Source organism: Sparus aurata, chromosome 2 (genome assembly GCF_900880675.1).
Source record: "Sparus aurata chromosome 2, fSpaAur1.1, whole genome shotgun sequence".
Classification (NCBI taxonomy): Eukaryota; Metazoa; Chordata; class Actinopteri; order Spariformes; family Sparidae; genus Sparus; species Sparus aurata.
The window spans coordinates 6187281-6205719 of NC_044188.1; the positions used below are offsets into that span (position 1 = coordinate 6187281).

Sequence of the window (18439 nt, forward strand, 5' to 3'; positions counted from 1 at the left end):
CCATCAATCCTGGGCCTTTAGGGCAATGCTGTCTATCTCAATAGACCTCAGTGGTTTATGACCTGTGTGCAAGCCCATCTGAGCTCGTGGTCCAGAGTGGATGTTAGTTGGCTACTCCTCCCATTACCTGAGCTCCAGGACGCTAGTGACGTTCCCCGTGGTGAAAATCCTCCTCACATAGTTGAAGTCGCCCACGTACAGACTTCCATCTGAGCCACAGGCCAGAGCCACAGGGGCCAGCAGCTTGTTTCCGTCAGCAAGGCCATTACAGCTGGGGCAGGAGATGCTGCGCCTGCGCCCGTTCCCCATCACGCTGCCGATTACAGGAGGCTGCTGGGAGATGAAGACATTCTCCCCATTGCCCATATGAAGAATACCTGATGAGGGCACAGGAAAGAAATAAGTAACACCTGCAACCTGTTTAGACTGAGCACAGTATGAAGGCTGGCTCCATTTTCCTCAAGCGTTAACGGACACAAGCAGAATTGCAGTTACAGACTAGGATAGCAAGTGATAATGGGCGTGGCCTGTAGTTAGAATAGGCAAATTTTGGTGGGCTTAAACAAGAGGCAGCTATATCTGTTTCTCTAATCTTAGTGGACAGCAGCAGCAGACTGATTTATGCTAGCTTCTCCACAAAATAACTTCTTAGACAGGAATTATCTGGCAGCGACCCAATAATGAATATACATCACCCAAATGTTATTACCAATGGCAGATGATGTCTCAGTTCATGCTGAATTTACATTTTTTTTTTTACAAGGCACTCTAAATCCTGTCCATGTGTAATGATGAACACAAACATATTTTACAAGAAAATTAGATTCATGCAGTTGCATTATTAGCAACTGCTGTACTTTTTAACCACAGCTTGCACCCAATTAGTCATATTAAGGTGTGTTTACGTATTAAACCCACGTCTGCAAATTGTTCATGCAATTCACATAATTGCATTTGCTCACAGCTCCCAATTAATCTGAGGGAATATAGTTTGTAGCTTTGCCTAAATAATAAAATGTTGCTACATTTTTGAACAGGCTTGAGACGAATCCTGGTGCTGCCGTCTACACACGCAGTAATTTACAATTTGCAAACTTGGAATCTGTAGAGAACATCCCACCAGTCTGGTGTGTAGAGATGCGTAGAGGGCTGTATGAATATGTTTGCAGATTCCACGTCAGATTTAGTCGTTCAATCAAGATACCCTTGCTGCTTGATGCGTGTGTAATAACGTGGGGTGCAGTTAGGATTTTTATGGGATGCTCTCTTTCTGTTGGACTGGTGAGAAGGAAACTATTTGCAAACGTGTTGCCGATGGGAACTTGCTAAGGTAAGACTATTCTCGTTCTCCAAAGTGGCAACTCCTCGTGTCCTGGTGGTTTATCACTGCTTAATGCAATTTCAAATAAGTATTGCGTGGAAATTCGAAAAGGGAATGAAAGTCAACACACAGATACGGAATCTGCTGTGATTCTGAATGGGTATGTGTGTGCACCCCTGCGAAATGAAGCCATGAAAATTGCTCAGTGTGCCTGTGTTTGCAATAAGAGGTGGTCTTAGCGGATGGAAACACAGGCGCAATTTCACGCCAAAATAGGGACCAAAAAGCCCTTGGCACAAGTGGAATCTCTTGGAGCTCGAAAAATTACCACACAGGCACAATCGAAAAAAAAAAAAAAATTGACTTGCCCTGATTAAAAATGGTTCTGTGCTCGCCTCCCTACCTCCACCGGCTCTGCACATGAGCAACAATCGAGCCATATGTGTGGAGTTTACGTGCTTGACATCCAGGCACGCGCCCACGCCCACACACACGAGCACCATGTTTCCATCGGAGTGAATCTACTCTTGGAACGCGTTCAAATATGTAAATCCAAAGATGCTTCTGCTGCCCAATCAATGTAATCATATTTGAAATTCAGCATCTGCATGTCTGCGGCAGTTTTTATGCTTCTGATGGTACTTGGTGACCTGAGTTCTTTGAGCAGCACAACATTTGGTCTATCAGGAGAGATCAGCCAAGCATCCCTTTCGTGGGACGTGATTTAATCTTAGGGGCTGCTGCTGCTGGGAGTAGCAGACTGACAGCAATTAAATTAGGGATGATTCTAAAAATGCTGGGCATGAACGAGGCATGGTGCTGCCAAAGGAAAGCTTGGTGTGGAGGAACTGGCAGTGGACGTGGTGGTGGGGGGGGGGGGGGGGGGGGGGGGGGGAACAAGGAGCAGCTCTCTCCCTCCTTCGGACGGCACATTGAGTGTGACAGATCAAAGTGCCACCTTCCTGAGCATTTTTCATATAAGTATGCCTCATCTCCTCTGATGAGCCCTTCTAGACACAAACAGACTGTGAAGCCTTTGCTACTGACAGGTGGTGCCCAAAGTTTTTCTTCCCACTCCTGCCTTTCAGGAGTAATTTGCCGGCAATAAGAAAATTGACCCCCCTCACCTAAAAACGGACAGTGGTAATAGAAAAGTCAGATCTGTCTGAGGCGACATCACGACACTGCTGAATTGAAAAAGCCTCAAAATGTCAGAAGCAGGCAAGACAATTCAATGTTACACTAAAAGCATCACCTAAGGCACTTAGCGGACTTAGGAGTTACTTATCTGCACTTTTGAGCACACACTGAATAATATGTGTGAAATATGATTAATTGCAGCAAACTAAAGACTTGCACTACACTTCTTTTTTTCAATCATAGCCAATAAGACTTATATTATTGAGTTCCAACAAGGTTAAACATCATAAAGCAAGTTATGTTAAGCTGTTCCGATGTAAGCGTTGATTGCACAATGTAAAAGCTTTAGAATATTGACAAACCTCGGCATTTATTCGCATCTCCAATATAGACTAAAATGATTAACTCAGATGTTTTGTCTTGCGTTGCTGGCAGTTGTGTAAAATAAAGAACTGCCTTCTTATCTGATGATGTTTACGTGCAGTAGGGATCTGCATTACAATATGTTGTCCTCTTAAGCGCTGACACAAATTCCTGAAAGAAGTACAACTGCAGTGACACACAAGTGTTTTTCTACGTCACAGTGATAAATGATTACCTAACAATGCAATAAATAAGGTGTAAAAATGAAGATTTCTTGCAGTATAAAAAATATCTTTTGAGTGGGTGTTTTATTTGAAAGAGTGGGCGAGAATAATCATTCAAAAAGGGTTTACGAGTTGACTCACCACTCTGGATATTTAAAGCATGGTGCTTGTCAATAGTCCATCCTCCCAGTTTGGAGGCAGTGGTTTCGTAGCCCTGAAGAACAGCCGTCCTCTTCTCCCACAGAATGAGGTCTGGACATGACTCATACTCAAAACCCACAGATACTAAAGGACACAAGCAAAGACACAAGTGGAATCAGTGAACCACGTGTGTTCTGGATTTAAAAAAAGCTAAAAACATACATAATGTGAGAATATATGATGATTGATCACTTACCGAAAGCTTCAGACAAGCCGTAGACCTTCTGGCTGTAGACATCAGCCTTGTCCCACACAAAGTCATACGAGAGGTTCGGCGCTGCGGGAAACCACTTTCTGAACAGCCTGCCTTCCACAGCCACCATGAGGTGAACCTTCATCAAGTTGAAAGGGATCGTGGTGTGGGTCAAGGTCACCCTCAGTATTGACTTGTAACCTGCGGTCCTGCTGCTTAAATAGCCGAGTTTCATTTCCGTCCCTGGTATAGGCACTTCCTCCTGTAGAGACTATTAAAAAAAAAAAAAAAAGCTCCTTAGTGACTTGGTTCAGGCTAGCAAACAGTTTTGCAAGGCTGTAGTAGTGACGCATGCACAAAAGAAAAGCCCACATTTCTGGTCAGAAGGAGACACACCTCTACTACCATGACACACTTGGATACCACCAGATTTGCACACATATTACAACACCAGCCTTTTGGAAAAGGTGGTTAAAAATGAAAGAGGGGCGCTGTGTTCAATTATTAGAGTATGTGTTCAGTTGTACAGTTCATGGAAAACAAATTTTGTCAGCCATGTAAATAGCTTGGAAGGAATATGGATACAAACAGGAATATTCTGTGCGTGTAAACATGGCCATGAACAGCAAGCGAACATAAATCCTTCATCGAGCCGACAGGAATTGTAAATATCAAAATGATTAAATTTCTTTTTTCTTCGGTCTTTACTGTAGGATTAATATATACGCCTCTCCATGTCCCTTATTTCACTGAGATTATCAATTTGTCATTCCTTCGGTTAGTGGCCACTGTCTAACCTTGTCACAAATCTTTCATCGCCTTTCCTCCAGCCAAATATATGGACCCAAGGGAAGATTAGAAACGTCAATTAGAGGACAATTATATTCATGTGTAACAGGGAATCCAATGAAGGATTTCTTCATTATGTACTCCTCCAGTGAGTATATTTCATAATTGATTTAATAATAGCAAGTCCTTCATTAGGACAACATTCTTGCCTGCAATCCATTTGACAATGACATCAAAGGAGTGCCCTTGGGATCAGAGCTTGCGCAGTCCGATAAGATATAGAGTCGTAACATTTTGCTCAGCAAGAGAACACATGGTAACCCGCTGAAGACAGACCTGTAACCTCTTTGCAATACAGCAACGAGTTCAGCCCTTGTACAGTGTCCTTATTGAGGATCAAGGGTCGCCACCGCTGGTCTGGCTGACCGACTCTTCTCTGCTCTAATTGAGTCGCCTCGCACCGCCTGTCCCCACAGCGCAGAGCAAGATGTAGAGTAACAATTAAAACAGCAACTCAAAGCGACATCGGTCAGAGGACGTGTCACTTACAGCATGACACGTTTCTTTTTAAACGCTCAAAGTTTAGCTACGGCTGGTTAATTGCTCAACATTTTCTTTTGGAAGTATAATTTGGATGAAATCCCTGTGTGGTGCTCTTACAGCTCAAGGAACAGCAAAGACAACGCTACTATAAATAGACAGAACTGCATACTAAATTTACTGATATGCCATAAATCTTACGAAGCAAAGAGGGAGACAGAGTAATTAGAGAAGGGCGCAGAGATGCCTGCTAGACACACAGTAGCCGCACATTTCCCTGCACACACACGCCCGTACAAGTGTGTGTCTGCACCAATAAGACAGATATCAAAATATATATACAGTTGTGAAATATAAAAGCAAATCCTCTCGAGACGTGTATGCTTAACCTGGAAGCCTTCAACCCAGGAGAAATGGGAAAAAGTCCAGGCTGTTTTCTGTGTGTGAAGTAATCATCATCACTCTGCAGTGAGACAGTACAATGCACATTGTAAATCGCCCAAGTTCCGCGGACCAATTACACTAGAGAGATAAAATCACAGTACTGCCATGAGCCAGAGTCACTATCTCACTTGTACATGAAAAATAGTCTTGAGAGTCTCTCCTCGATGTGTGGCTTGAATCATCTGAAAGGGGGGGGACCCATGTAGATCACAACCTGCAGGGCAGTGAGGAGGTGGAGAGCGGTCACCTGGATTTCTGGAACGACGGTGCGCCTCTCGAAGCAGGAGCCGGCAAATGCAGTGAGCGGAGCTGGGGACACCACGGGGCTCGGCCGGGTAAAGCTGCTGAGGTCACAGCTGGGGATGTCATTCTCCTCGTGTCGCATGACGATGGTATCCATGACAAAGAAGCGTCCCCATGGCAACCAGAGAGTATGCTCCTGGGTGATGAATGGAGCGCGCTCAAAGTGCAGGGCTACAGCTATGCCCCCATTGGTCACCAAGTCAAAACTGGAACACAGACGTGCACAATGTCAAAGAGGATGAACGCTGAAACACATACAAAGGATGATAAATTATACATTCTTTAAATAAATTCGGTGAAAAATCCCCATTAGCGATGCATGTAATCTGCTGTGTGTTGGGGATTAAACCGTGCCACATTTTACAGTGAACATGATGTCTATTTTCTAATTAAGTGTTGTTATAACAGATCAAACAGTAATAAAAACCATGTTTTAATAAATGAAGTCTGTTAAGAAAGGATGCTGTTTTTCTATTTAGCTTTATCTTTCAGGCGCACACAGGCTGAAAACACAATACGAAGACTAATCACGATGTTAGAAGCACATCTCTTAATTAATGTCATAATCTGTAGATTTTATTTGAAGAATGGAAAACAGTAGACGCGTGCTTTAAGTTCAGCACGAGTGGTTCCCCCCCTCCCATGCGAGTGTAATGTGCTTCTCCTGTGCTCGCATTTATATGTGCGAGAGAGAGATTTGTGCTGCAGGATGCAGGCAGCCGCCACTTCTCTATCGATCCCCTCAGATGAAGGCTGTCCACTCTAACATCAGTCTAAAAGCCCTGCAATGCAATCCCATCCACTGTTGCATTTAAGGGGCCTCTGCCTCTGGTCTGACCTGAGTGGGTCTCTGCAAACAGGCTGCACTCTGGCGATTTTATCATCTCCGACTGCTGCATGGTGACAGCAGCATGCCTGCACCTGCACTGGTCTGCAGTTCTTGTCATTTCTCTCTAAGAGCCAATTAACACCTGGTCACCTCAAGGCCCCTGGGACGGGGTCTCATCCTCGCACCGAAGGCTTCTTTTCCCACATTGCAGGTAAAGCAGTAGGTCCAAATTGTGGCCTCTAAACCAGGTGACCTCCCTCTTGGTTTTAAGCTACTATATAAAGAATCTGCTAACTTCCCTTGAGGGTAAACATCGGATTGACTGTGGTGATAAACAAACGTTTGTTCCACTGTTGGTGTTTTGCCCTTGGTTTAGTGTGAGTAGCGTTGAGTCCGTCCAGCGGTACGGAGGCTGCAGAACGGATGGGGGGTTTGTGATAGTGGTACCCTTGTGCTGCTGTGATCCATCAGTAGCCATAGAGCTGCAGCTGGTCAGTCTGCATGACACCTGGCAGGCTCAGGCTATGCACGCTCAAAACACTCCTGGACAGATACTCATGGGCTGCGTGGCCAATCGATGAAGGGATTCACTGGCTGTTATCAATCATGACAACAGCCTTAAGCCATGTGACAAAACTTATTAGGCTACCTACAACAGCCTCACTTGCTTATGCCCTCAAGGAATGCATCAAGCTCACGCTTAACCCTGCCAGTGAACTTGGCATGCCTCGTGCAAATTATACACAATCATCTCTCAGCCAGTGTAGATTTGTAAGAACTGTATCTACTTAATCTTAAAGTAAATCGAGGACAAAGCAAACGGCAAGAATGATAAGCAACTGTGCACAAGCCCAGGTGATAGGTGATGTGGGTACTTTATACGTGTATGCGTGTCACCACTTAGGAGCTCAGTTAAATCCTCATTCATTAGTGCGGCGTCAATGACAATTTGTCCTCATTCACCTGCAAACTTTATTTTAACTCAGTAACAAATTGGTGCCCACTTCGGAAAGACTGCAGTGTCCATGAAGGAAAAAGAAAGCCACAAGGAAAATAAAAAATAAATAACAGCAATAATAATAACTACAATGACCAAGGCCAAACAGTCCCTGTCTTACTCCGGCTGCTCTGAACTGAGAAACATCCTTCATCCAAGTTTCATGGAAATCTGTTTAGTGTTTTTTCGTGTAATCCTGCTGACAAACCAACCAAGCAACCGATCAACAGACACGGGTGAAATTACAATTTTGTAACAGGATGCTAACAGTGAGGTAGTTGTTTGATAATAAAGAGGTAATCATTGAGTGATTCATATTATTAATTATCAAAGTAATTACTAGATAATAGATTGATATTTACAATCTTGGTAATTGAAATGTATTTAACAAGATAATAAACAAAAACAAAACAAAGGGTATGTGGAAACAAATTTAAAAATACCACCTTGAAATAAGAAAGGATGAACTAATGTTACATAACCTTGTTGCCTTTTTTTTTTAAATCCAAATATTGCACTGAACACTTCCTCATCATTATGGCTCTTTGTTTTTTCATTTCAGTATAATATTAACCAGATATACCCACTATGTATACCAAGCAAATACCTGGTTATTACTTTGGTTATTACATGGTAATACCTAACAATTACCTTCTTTTAAATAACATTATCTTTACTGTTAATGTGTTATTACCAAGCTGTAATGTAAATTGCTACCACGATAATAATAATAATAATAATAATAATAATAATAATAATAATAATACTGTGCAATCCTGGGAAAAAAAGAGGGAGCTTTTAATAAATTGTCAAGTAGTCAAATGGACATTGGATTTCCAACATCTCTCATGGCTCCTACAGAGATCCTCGCAAGCACCCAATAATGTAATAGACTGGAGTCCATGTCAGCAGTTTACTCATTATTGTAGCATACAAGCTTGAAAGGGAACAGGTGTGTTTGAATGCCCAGCCAGTCAGAAAATGTCCGAAACTAAAATAACCTCTTTTGTTTAGGCCACAAAACTTTTTCAAGATAGTGGAAAAGGTAATTTAAAAAACTAAGCCCGTGGACAATAAAGAACACATCATAAAAATGAGTTGAGACAGCTTTCCCATTTCTAAGTGGCTGAACAGGTGCATTTCTGATTTCACGCTGCACTGAGCCAGTTTACAGTGATTGCAGGGGAGTTGCAGGAGACTGGGCATGTTTACAGGGGAACCTGAGAGATGGAGTAGTGTTTACACATATGCTGGAATGGAGGAAAGAGTACTGAGCTTTGCGAAGGAAAAAACTGAGTGATGCATAATAAAAAATGGGACACGCATTAAATGGGAAAAGGAAAGAGATGAGGGAAGCCAGCGCAGTGGAAAAAGGACATGAGACCTGGGCTCAAGCAAAGCACAGGAAATGAGTGAAAGAGTAGTGCCCTGAAAGGAAAGGCTTAAGGGCAGTGGGAGATTGGAGGGGGAAAAGCGTGAAGGGATCGAGAGCCGATGAAATAAGTGAGGAAGGTGAAAATGATGAGGTGGAGACGAGGGATTTCTGTAAAACCAGGAAGAAGAGGAGACTGACAACAAGATGGGAGGAACGGGGAAAAGCAAGAATGATCAAGATCGAACCAGCGGCTAAGATGTGGGCCTTTAGTGTGTCAGTGACTGATAAAAGTGTCAGGAGGAAGTGGGGCTTGGAGAGCGAACACCAATTCACGCTGCGCTGTGATAGAGGGGCTTGGTTTGCCACAAGGTCTTGCCAACACTGACTACTTAGAGAGATACAGAGGAATTGGAGGCTGTGAGCGTGTATAGTGTGTTTGTGTTTGTGTGTAATCTGTTCCAAAAAAACATATTCAGAAAAGAAGAGAAATTAAATTATAAAGACAATATTAGCCAAAGTTTGTTTTTTTTTTCCCTCTCAGGCCTTTTTTTCTCTTTCGCTCAAAGAAACACATTGAAAAACAGTCCGAGGTTTTTGTCTGGATTTCTCTGAGAAACTCTCCTGGTGGCAAAGCAGCTGGCACAGAGTCGCTCACAGAAAGCCAAACAGAGACTTTTTCCCACTTGTTTTATCCGAACACTTCAGCACACAACAATCTATCTTTCTCTGAAGGGGGCTCTGTTGGAACTGTAATTCCGCAACAAAAAGGTAGAGGATGAATTTATTGACGAGGTCTCCTGTCTCTGGCTGAGGCAGAAGATATGTGGAAATGTCCGAGGAAGACAGTGTGAATGATCAGTGTCAATCGAGTGTGTATTATTTTATGGATGTGAGAGCTACAGCAGTGAATAGATTAATTGACTAGTTGTCAACTTTTTAATTAACTGTCAATTATTTTGATGATATATGTATCCGTTTGAGTTATTTTTCATGAAAAGAAAGTCACAATTCTCTGATTTTAGTCCCTGAAATGCGACTATATTTCGGGCTTCTTTACACCTCTGACAGAAAACTGATCATTTTTGGGTGGTGACCGAAAACAAGACACTCGAGGACACCGTCTTGGGCTTTGGGGGGACACTGGTCAACAGTTTGGCATTTTCTAGCATTTTATAGACTAAACATCTAATTGACTGATTAGGAAAATAATCAGCGGATTAACTGACAATGAATCTAATCATTATTTGCAGACCTAATGGAAAAAGAATTAAAACAATCACACAACCTAATTAAGATTAGGATAAGGATTAATTTCCCCTCTGACATTAATGGCAAAAACAGTATTGCTGAGCTACAATAAGAGAGGACAAATGCAAAGCAATTTAATTGGTGGTCCGTGGCCTAGACTTAAATGTCTCACTTAATTCTCTAAATCTACCATTGTCAAATAAATAATGTCCATCTGCACTATGTTTCATAGGCCCAGTGAGCCGCTTTGAATTGGCATATTTTATTCTTTCCCCTCCCTGCTGCTACTGAAGCATAACTTATGAGTGTACCAGAAGGGCTTTGTTTGATTTCTCTGGGAATTGAGCCGAGAACTCCAAAATTGGACCAAATGAAAGCACGAAGCAGATCAATGGCGGCACAGTTTGCGGTGGCAACTGTGTTTTTTTTTTTCTCCTTCCATCGTTAGAATTCAGCACAGCTAAGCAACGCTATTTGACAATAATATAAATATCATTGTCACATCTCCGTACAGCATATTAAGGGAGCTGTTAGTGGCATTCTTTGTTTGCATCTCTTGTTTGTGTGTGTGTGTGTGTGTGTGTGTGTGTGTGTGTGTGTGTGTGTGTGTGTGTCAATATAAAGAAGAGGGATCTTACCTTCCATCCTGGCGAGTGATTGTGTAACCGTAGGACGGGTTGTTGATGAAACTGATGTTGACTCCGACCAGAGGTGTTCCATCCGAAGTCACTACTTGTCCGCGAATGACACAAGCGTGGCTGCACGGGAGAGAAGAAGACCAACGCCGTTACAAACCTTCTACATACAGCTGCATATGTTTCTCGTCTGCCCACTTCATGTATGCAAAATGGATGGATCGGAGACAGGCGGAATAAGTATACAGCAGGTAGAGATGCTATCAAAATGAAATACTGTACACAACAAAAGCAAACAGCCATAACAGAGCCAACAGCACCTAGCAGGATGTCTCTGAGGATTTTTCCTCCCAGAATGGCGGGATAATGAGATAAGGAAGCTTACTTTGCTTTTGCTCTAATTAAAAAAAAAAAAAGAGGATTTATCTTTTCCATTACAGAATACAAGAGAGGGAATATAATAGCACTGCAGATTGGAAGACTTGCTTGGCTGGTTATCAAGACCTCGACAGATTTCCAGACTGACATCAGGCCTCCAGAAGCTGCATAAATTAGATCTGATCATCAGTCCCCACCAATCAATAGTAGGAAGCCATCCAAATTCACCTCCTAATCTTACTGAACTGATGAGTTGAGACCTTGCTGTATCACGTCTCCCTCGCTGAGCTCTGCCCTCGTCATTAGCGAGGCCCAACTCATGGTCAGCTATCGTTTCTGTAGTCGTTTGCACAAAAATTCCCCTAACAAATGCTTTGCTGCCACTTCATCATTAGACCATGGCTATTTTTAATACATTTGGGTCTTAAACACTGCCACGTACTGGAAACAATTAACACTTGTGTGTTAGTAGCTGCCCTCAACATGTCCTTACCAGAGGCAAGATCATTCACCCCACACTATCCTGGTCCCCAGGAACCCAGTTTTATGTTAATTAGGCCGTGTCCCCTTCAGAAGTCCTTGGCTGTCCACCACTGCACAGTAAACAAGCAAGGAGATAATGCTCTGAATCCTTGGACTCGCACCCAAAGATCTATCTGGATGCATTTACATAGAATTACTACAAAAGTTAACCCAGCACTGGCCTGGCCGTCTAAGATTAATCATTCATGCCGACAGTTTTTTTTTTTTAGAGTCTTGTTTGAAGAGGCAATCATCCACATTTTCTTCAGATGGAGCTGTGAAAGTGGAACTATCTCCTTCCTGCCTCCGTGAACCACATGGGGAGATGATTCCTCGCTGTCAAGACAAATGATTTAAATATTGACATCAAATAGAACAGAAAGAAAGAGCAGCAAAAGGAAGCGTGAAGCAGTCGCAGCAGAAACTTCCTCTCCGTACGAGGTTTAACTAGTCCGAGAGGATTCACAAAGTCGAAAGGGACCTCGCAATATCTCCACCCTCTAATTTATCATACATCATCCACACACGGAGCAAAGTGAGGACGTAAAAAAAAATAAGCAGGTGCAGCCCCTGAGCTCGAAAAGACCCATGTCTGGTTTATCTACTTGAAAGAGGGAGAATTGTGGATAACAAGACGTCTAGTCGAGGCTTTGGGGTGGATTGATGTCATGTATGTGATGTCAACACATGAGGCTGATTCTCCTCGCCGACTCTGAACATGACGAACTGGCACAATTTGAACCGTCTCCTCTCAACCGACTCTCTATTTGATGTGACAACTGGAAAACGTTTAACAATTGAACTTTTCTAATTAAGGGTGTGAATGAAGTTGGCCTGTTACATATGTTTGTGGAACATGAAGAGAGCTAGTTAATACTTAGGATCGTCAAGAGTTAGCGAATATCTCCCTATGGAATGGGGCCACACAGTGCAGCAACTTTGCTGTCCCTGACTTTCGCTAGCTAGCAAACTAGTAGTGATTGTTTTATGCTTGTTTTAAAGAAAAGGACCTTAATACTGTACACTGAAATGACAGAGGATTCTAATAGCTCCCTGTGCCTCTGAAAAACATCTGCTTCAAGGGCCATGCAGCCCTGACACTTCATCCTACCCCTCTATCCCAACAATAATCGGTACACCCCACCCCTGGGCATGAATGCGCAAAATGGAGGGCTGGGCTAAGTGGTAGTGGTGTATTAAGATTGGGCATTACAGCGAATGGCAGCAGTTTGTCATGAACAAATCTACTGTTCCATCAATTAAACACAAACTGCCTATTTTAGCTGATGTGAGGGAATAGTGCCAGAAAAGCAAAGACTTTGAATGAAACTGAACAACCTTGGATAAAAACAGAGAGTCACAAATAAGCATCGAAGACCCACAGCTGCCACACAGTTCACATTTTCCAGGAAACTGAAGGTGGAATACCCCTTTACCAGCTGATTGTGAGGAAACTACGCTACTCTGTTATATTACCGACAAAACAAATACAAAAATAATGCATGCCAGGCTTAAGTATAGAGAACTTTCAATGAGCAAGCCTAATAAATGGTACCATCACAGCAGTAGCAACAAAAACATCATTACCCACGCAAATGACTTGATTATAGGGTAAACCCTGCTGCAAATATAAGCATGTCACTGCAGCCCTCTCATTCCCTGCCTGTGGGCAACTAAGCACACGGGAGAGTGTAAAATGAGCAGACGACAATGTAAATTTTTAGCTCCAAATATATAATGCTGCTAAAAGGGTTAGCGCACACTGAGAACAAAACAAACAAGAGATTTTCTGACACTAATGGCCTAATGCTAATAAAAGAGTTATAAATAAAAGAATAAAAGTGCAAGCTTGTAAATGAAGCGAATGGCTTTTACCTTGCTATTATAAGCCAGCTATCAATCTTTGCCCAAATTGTTCCACGGACAAAGTCCCTGTTCACTATTCTAGTCAGCAGCAGCCACTGCTGGGCCTTGGCAGTCTCTTGTATTATGTGTCATGGTGGAGAGGCGAGGCGTTTTATGCAGTGGCAGATGCTTTATTCCGTGGCACCTTTGCCACTTTTTGTGGTGGGAAACATCAGAAATAGCAGTCGGACATGTCTACCAGCATGAGGAAGTGGTTAATGGATCAATTAAGAGATGATCAGGTGACCAGGGCAGGGATATCAGAAAGATGCTGAGACCATGCCTGTGAGGCTCATCTTAGTCCCAGAGTCCCCTGTCATAACCGCTCATATCTGTCGGTGGGTGGGGAATGAATACCAAGCATGAATAATAGATTACCACTGATATTTTTAGGTGAGCCGAGGCCTCCAATCTTGCAGCTCATATCTGGATTCTTGATTTTACTTATTTATGGCTGCATCTCCTTGTGAGAGAGACAAGAGTATTACTCAACCCTCTACGCCTCTGTCCACTGAAGAACTGCAAAATGTTGAGTGGTTCTTGAAAGCCAGAAAAATGTCAATGAGGGAAAATGTCAGAAAGTGTGTTACAAGTGCTTTCCTGAAGTGTCGGCTGACACTACCAGCAAAAGTTCAAAAATCAGGCAGCGGATGCAGATAACTAACTGAGAAACTAGAATGGCACTCAGTAAAGCGGCTATCTTCGCCAAAGGGCCAACAGTCCCCTTCAATTTACTCAAGCCTCATCCAATATCAAACACGATAGCCCTGGATTACTAAATTCTCAACCACCCGTTGCTGCTTCACCATAATTCAAGCTCACCAGATCTGGGGTCTGCATCAAATTTTAGTCACTCATAGATTTCAGCCACCTTAATACTCCAAACAGCCATGCACTATTCCCTGAGAAATAACCATTAATGTTTTTTTTTTTGTTTTTTGTTTTTTTTAAAGGCAATGTTAAAGAAAGCGAGAAAAAGATCCTGCATCCATCCCTTTTATCTGGATCCACACCAGAAGTTAATGAGGTCTACTCTAGACTGAGATTCATCCTCCATCCAAGTTTTGTGGGCGTCCATTTAAGTTTAATTTTGCTAACAAACCACCAATCAACAAATAATCACACATAAGTGAAAAAATTAACCTCTTTGGCAGAGGTAATACAAAGACAAATGTGCTTTATAGGGACAGCATAAAGATAAAAACATGTTTTCACTGCAAACCCTGAGCTAAGACACTGTCCACAGTGACAGTGTCCACATTGGGTTAACAAACAGCACACTATTTGCAAAATCTCCATCAGCAGGCAGTACTCAGATGTACTGTGGTGTTGCAAATTATATTCAAGGAAATGATCCTGCTCGAGGACACTTTTGAAATTGATTTTCCCTTCAAGAACAAAGCAACAGCTATGCTGGACTAAAAATAGGAATGTTTGAAACCACCACCTTCTGCCATAACTTTTACAAAGAAGAAAAAAAAGCCTTTTAATAACAACACCATGCTGTGTTTTGTTTTTTTTTTCTTCCATTTTTTGGCTTTTTTGACACCATTTTAAAAAATTGTATCACAAGAGAGCAAAATTTGAAGAACTCTATTTTATTCTCATTTTATTTTGTTCTCCGTTTGTTTCATAGGAGTATTGTGAGCCAAGATGAGAGGGATCCACAAGCAAGTGGGATGCAAATAAGGTGACACAGCCTCACGAGCGATTAAAGATGAAAAGAAAAGGAGACAAAGGAAACGCGAGGCAGGGGAATCTTCTGGGACTTTGACAGCCATCCTGCCTGATATAAAAGCATCTTGGATTCCATGGCTGGGGTGTCATGAGCTCTGCCTCTGGGAGTGGGCCTCAGATGGATTACAGTAAAAGTAATCACAATACATGAATATGAGATGCCGTTCGTGCCAGGGAAGGCTTCCTGCTTTTTGCCGCATGCTATGTTTGTCCATCATCATCTGTCTATCATCGTTCTAGTTATGCATGCCACCGGTCCCTGTCCGTTTCAGCCTCCTGCGGCTGTAGCTATAACAACGCCCGCACACTGACATTTTGGGTCATCTGGGTTTAAAAAAGCGCAAATGTTTCACAATCGCTAAGATCTGTCAGTGCAATAACCATAGCATTGGAACAGCAATGGCCTATATCAATGATGTAAAAAAACCAACTAAATCCATTGATTGATTTGTGCTTGCACCTGACATGTCATTACTTGAATTGCATAGACTGTGATGTTTGCTATAACGCAAACACAGATTTAATCACAGTAAAATCAAAGGAAATGAGCAGAGCTATACAACTGTGAATACAAAGTGAGTCGATAATTAAAATGAGGAACACATTAAATCCAGCAGTTACTTATTTAACTGACTCAGCTGAATATGTATGATCTCACAAGAAACTGACGCATGAGAAACAAACGATAATGCAGAAAAAGGATAATTCAATTCAGTGTTGACGACAGAAATCTCTTCCCAGGGGAATAAGAACTTGTTGCAGAATGTTGCACTGGGTGCTGTCACTCACTTTCCATCGAAGGGGTTGGCACCGGGAATGATGTGGGTGCTGTCCCTGCCCACCAGGAAGTGCACTCGGTCATAGAAAGTCCTCAAGTTGCTCTGTGTAGAGGACATCTGTGTCTCCTGGATGATGTCCAGGGGGTCCGGGGAGCCCACACACAGAGAGGTGGTGTGACAGGTTGCCTGCAGACAGCAGTCTGGATCCATGCAGTCCACCAGGCCATCTGACAAGGTCAAACAAGTCACACACACACCCCCTCATTAAACAACAGCCTGGACAAACACCTGGCAGACGAAACTAAGCAAATATATTTGAGTCATTGGAGTATTATTCATTTTGACTGTTTGAAATCCATGTTTTGGAAGTCTCATCCTGGGGAGCCTTTCAACAGCTCTAGCACTGCTTGTCGTTCTCTACCTGTAATCTGCATGAAATAAAACAAGACAGAAAGAGCTGCTGTGCGCTGCACTTTACTTTTCTGAAGTGGGTCATTGGACTCCAAACCCTTCGCTTTCAGGGGCCTATCTGGCCAGATGGGTGATAAAAATAAACCCTGCTGTCAGGAGTCAGTCAAATCCCCAGCAGCACCCCGTCTTTGCCAGTGAGAGCTCTATAGTCCCTGCACTGTGATGGGGAGACAAACAGCCCCTGCATAAATAAGCGGGGCTAGCACATAGCTCAAGCCCAGAATGAGGTCTGGAAGAAAGGAAGTCACGTCTCCCATTTGGCCTCGAGAGTGGTACAGCCCCCTGGCTGGCTCTGTGTGTGTGCCTGGCTCTGCTCGGGGCTAGTTAGAGGGCAGAGCAGGGACTTCCTCCTGGGGCCAGTGCATGCGCGAGGCCTCGGGCCAGCTACCGCTGCTTTTTAATAAAAACCTGTTGTCCAGGTGACTGACTGGAAACCATTCCTCATCCTCGCCTGCACGAGGGTACCACTGAGCCTGTAAGGCACGGAGCAGGTACAGTATATCCTCCCGAACAAAGGTGGTTAATTCTACAGTCAAATCGAGTCTAGTTAAGAGTCTGTCCCTGTTGATGCTTGTCAGAAGGCAAAGCTGTGTGCTGTTTGTGATTTTACCTCCATCGTTGTCCTTGACATCACTGCAGGCAGTTTCCATAGAGGTGTCACAGCCAGTGCCCCTCCAGCCCAGCTGGCACACACAGTACCAGCCATTGTTACCCAGAGTGCACCTACCATTTCCATTGCACAAACCAGGACAGCCCTCTGTGTAACAAAAAAGGACAAAGACAGAGGTTGGCACAGAATATCAAATGAAGCAGGCTTAACGGGTAACAGATAAATGCTGTGGGTAGATTGTTTGTTAACAAACGCCAGCAATAAAACAGAGACAACAATGTGGGCTTTTTGATGACAATGGTTTGTTGCTAATAGCCTCTGATAGCAATAGACTAAAGTCATGTTAAGATTTGAAAGGGGTGAGGGTGGCTTCATAATGACCCTCAGCTGAAGTTGATTAATTTGATATACCTTTTGTGAAGCTTCTAATATCCCTTTGCAGTAAAATCAGATAAGAAGGATCTTCTAAATCAATATTCACTCATTACTACAGTAGATTGGCCTCTTGTATCTATGCAGCTACTGCTGCTGGGTAATGAGAGCAGTGGTGTATATGCAGGCCTTGCTGCACATAATTAGATCCGATTTTATGTGATTTTCGAATGTGACCATCAATATGATCAAAGCATTACTGCACTTTCATCTGCATAAGAGATGAGCTGCAACAGCCCTGCATTAATTATTGAAAACACGTTTATATCATTATTTGTTCTTTTTTTTTTGTTAAACTGTCTCCAGACTCGTAATTAACAATCAATAAGAAAATACCTTTAGGTAGATAGCATGTTCTGTCATTAAGAGAAGCATAAACGCAACATAGAAGGATAGTAGGAAGTGGATAACGCTGAGCTTGGTTGCATTATGCAGGGGAGGACTCTGCTTGCTTATTCCCGGCCATGCGACCCCAGGGAAGCTAAAAGCAGACTGGAGCAGAAAGACAGGTGAAACGTTCGTCCGTCTCTTTTTTGGATAGGTCCTCGCAAGGACGTAGCTCAGAGGATTATCTCACCCATTTTTCTAGGGGTGTTTGGCATTTATCTGCTACCTTGTGATTCGTATCCCCTCGCTGAGGCAGAGGCAGAGGCAGAGGCAGAGGGTAACATCTCTAGATATCAAACGCAAAAGTCTGTCACAGTTTGTGTTGTTAGCGAGCTGCCTTGATAGAGAGAATGTTAAGCTGACCCACTTTATCAACTAAAGAGTCTGGGGCAGCTGTCTCAATGCTCTTACATCACACAGGGAGAATAAGAGTGGGTGAATGAGAACGCGCGAGAAGGAAGAGAGAGACGCCGGCGTGGTGAATGAGAGACGTGTATTAAAGGGAAAAAGATCAGTTTAAGGAAGAAACAGAGATAAGTATTGCGGAAGATAAAAGGCAGAAGCGGCACTAAGAATAGATCAGATGTGTGCTGTAGATCCAATGATGAGCTGAGTA

The 18439-nt window shown here is 43.0% G+C and overlaps 1 protein-coding gene across 15 annotated transcripts in view; it reads right to left on the bottom strand.

The window, feature by feature from the left end:
• The window catches only part of tenm4 (teneurin transmembrane protein 4), a 157060-nt gene that overhangs the window by 39511 nt on the left and 99110 nt on the right, over nucleotides 1–18439 (bottom strand). For all 15 annotated transcript variants that reach the window (XM_030396579.1, XM_030396680.1, XM_030396665.1 and 12 more), the window contains 7 exons: nucleotides 17005–17151; nucleotides 15934–16150; nucleotides 10606–10725; nucleotides 5463–5724; nucleotides 3446–3713; nucleotides 3190–3333; nucleotides 128–377 (listed from right to left, as the gene is read on the bottom strand). In XM_030396579.1, the coding sequence (XP_030252439.1) occupies nucleotides 128–377; nucleotides 3190–3333; nucleotides 3446–3713; nucleotides 5463–5724; nucleotides 10606–10725; nucleotides 15934–16150; nucleotides 17005–17151 (1408 nt within the window). The remainder of the gene's footprint in view (nucleotides 1–127; nucleotides 378–3189; nucleotides 3334–3445; nucleotides 3714–5462; nucleotides 5725–10605; nucleotides 10726–15933; nucleotides 16151–17004; nucleotides 17152–18439) is intronic.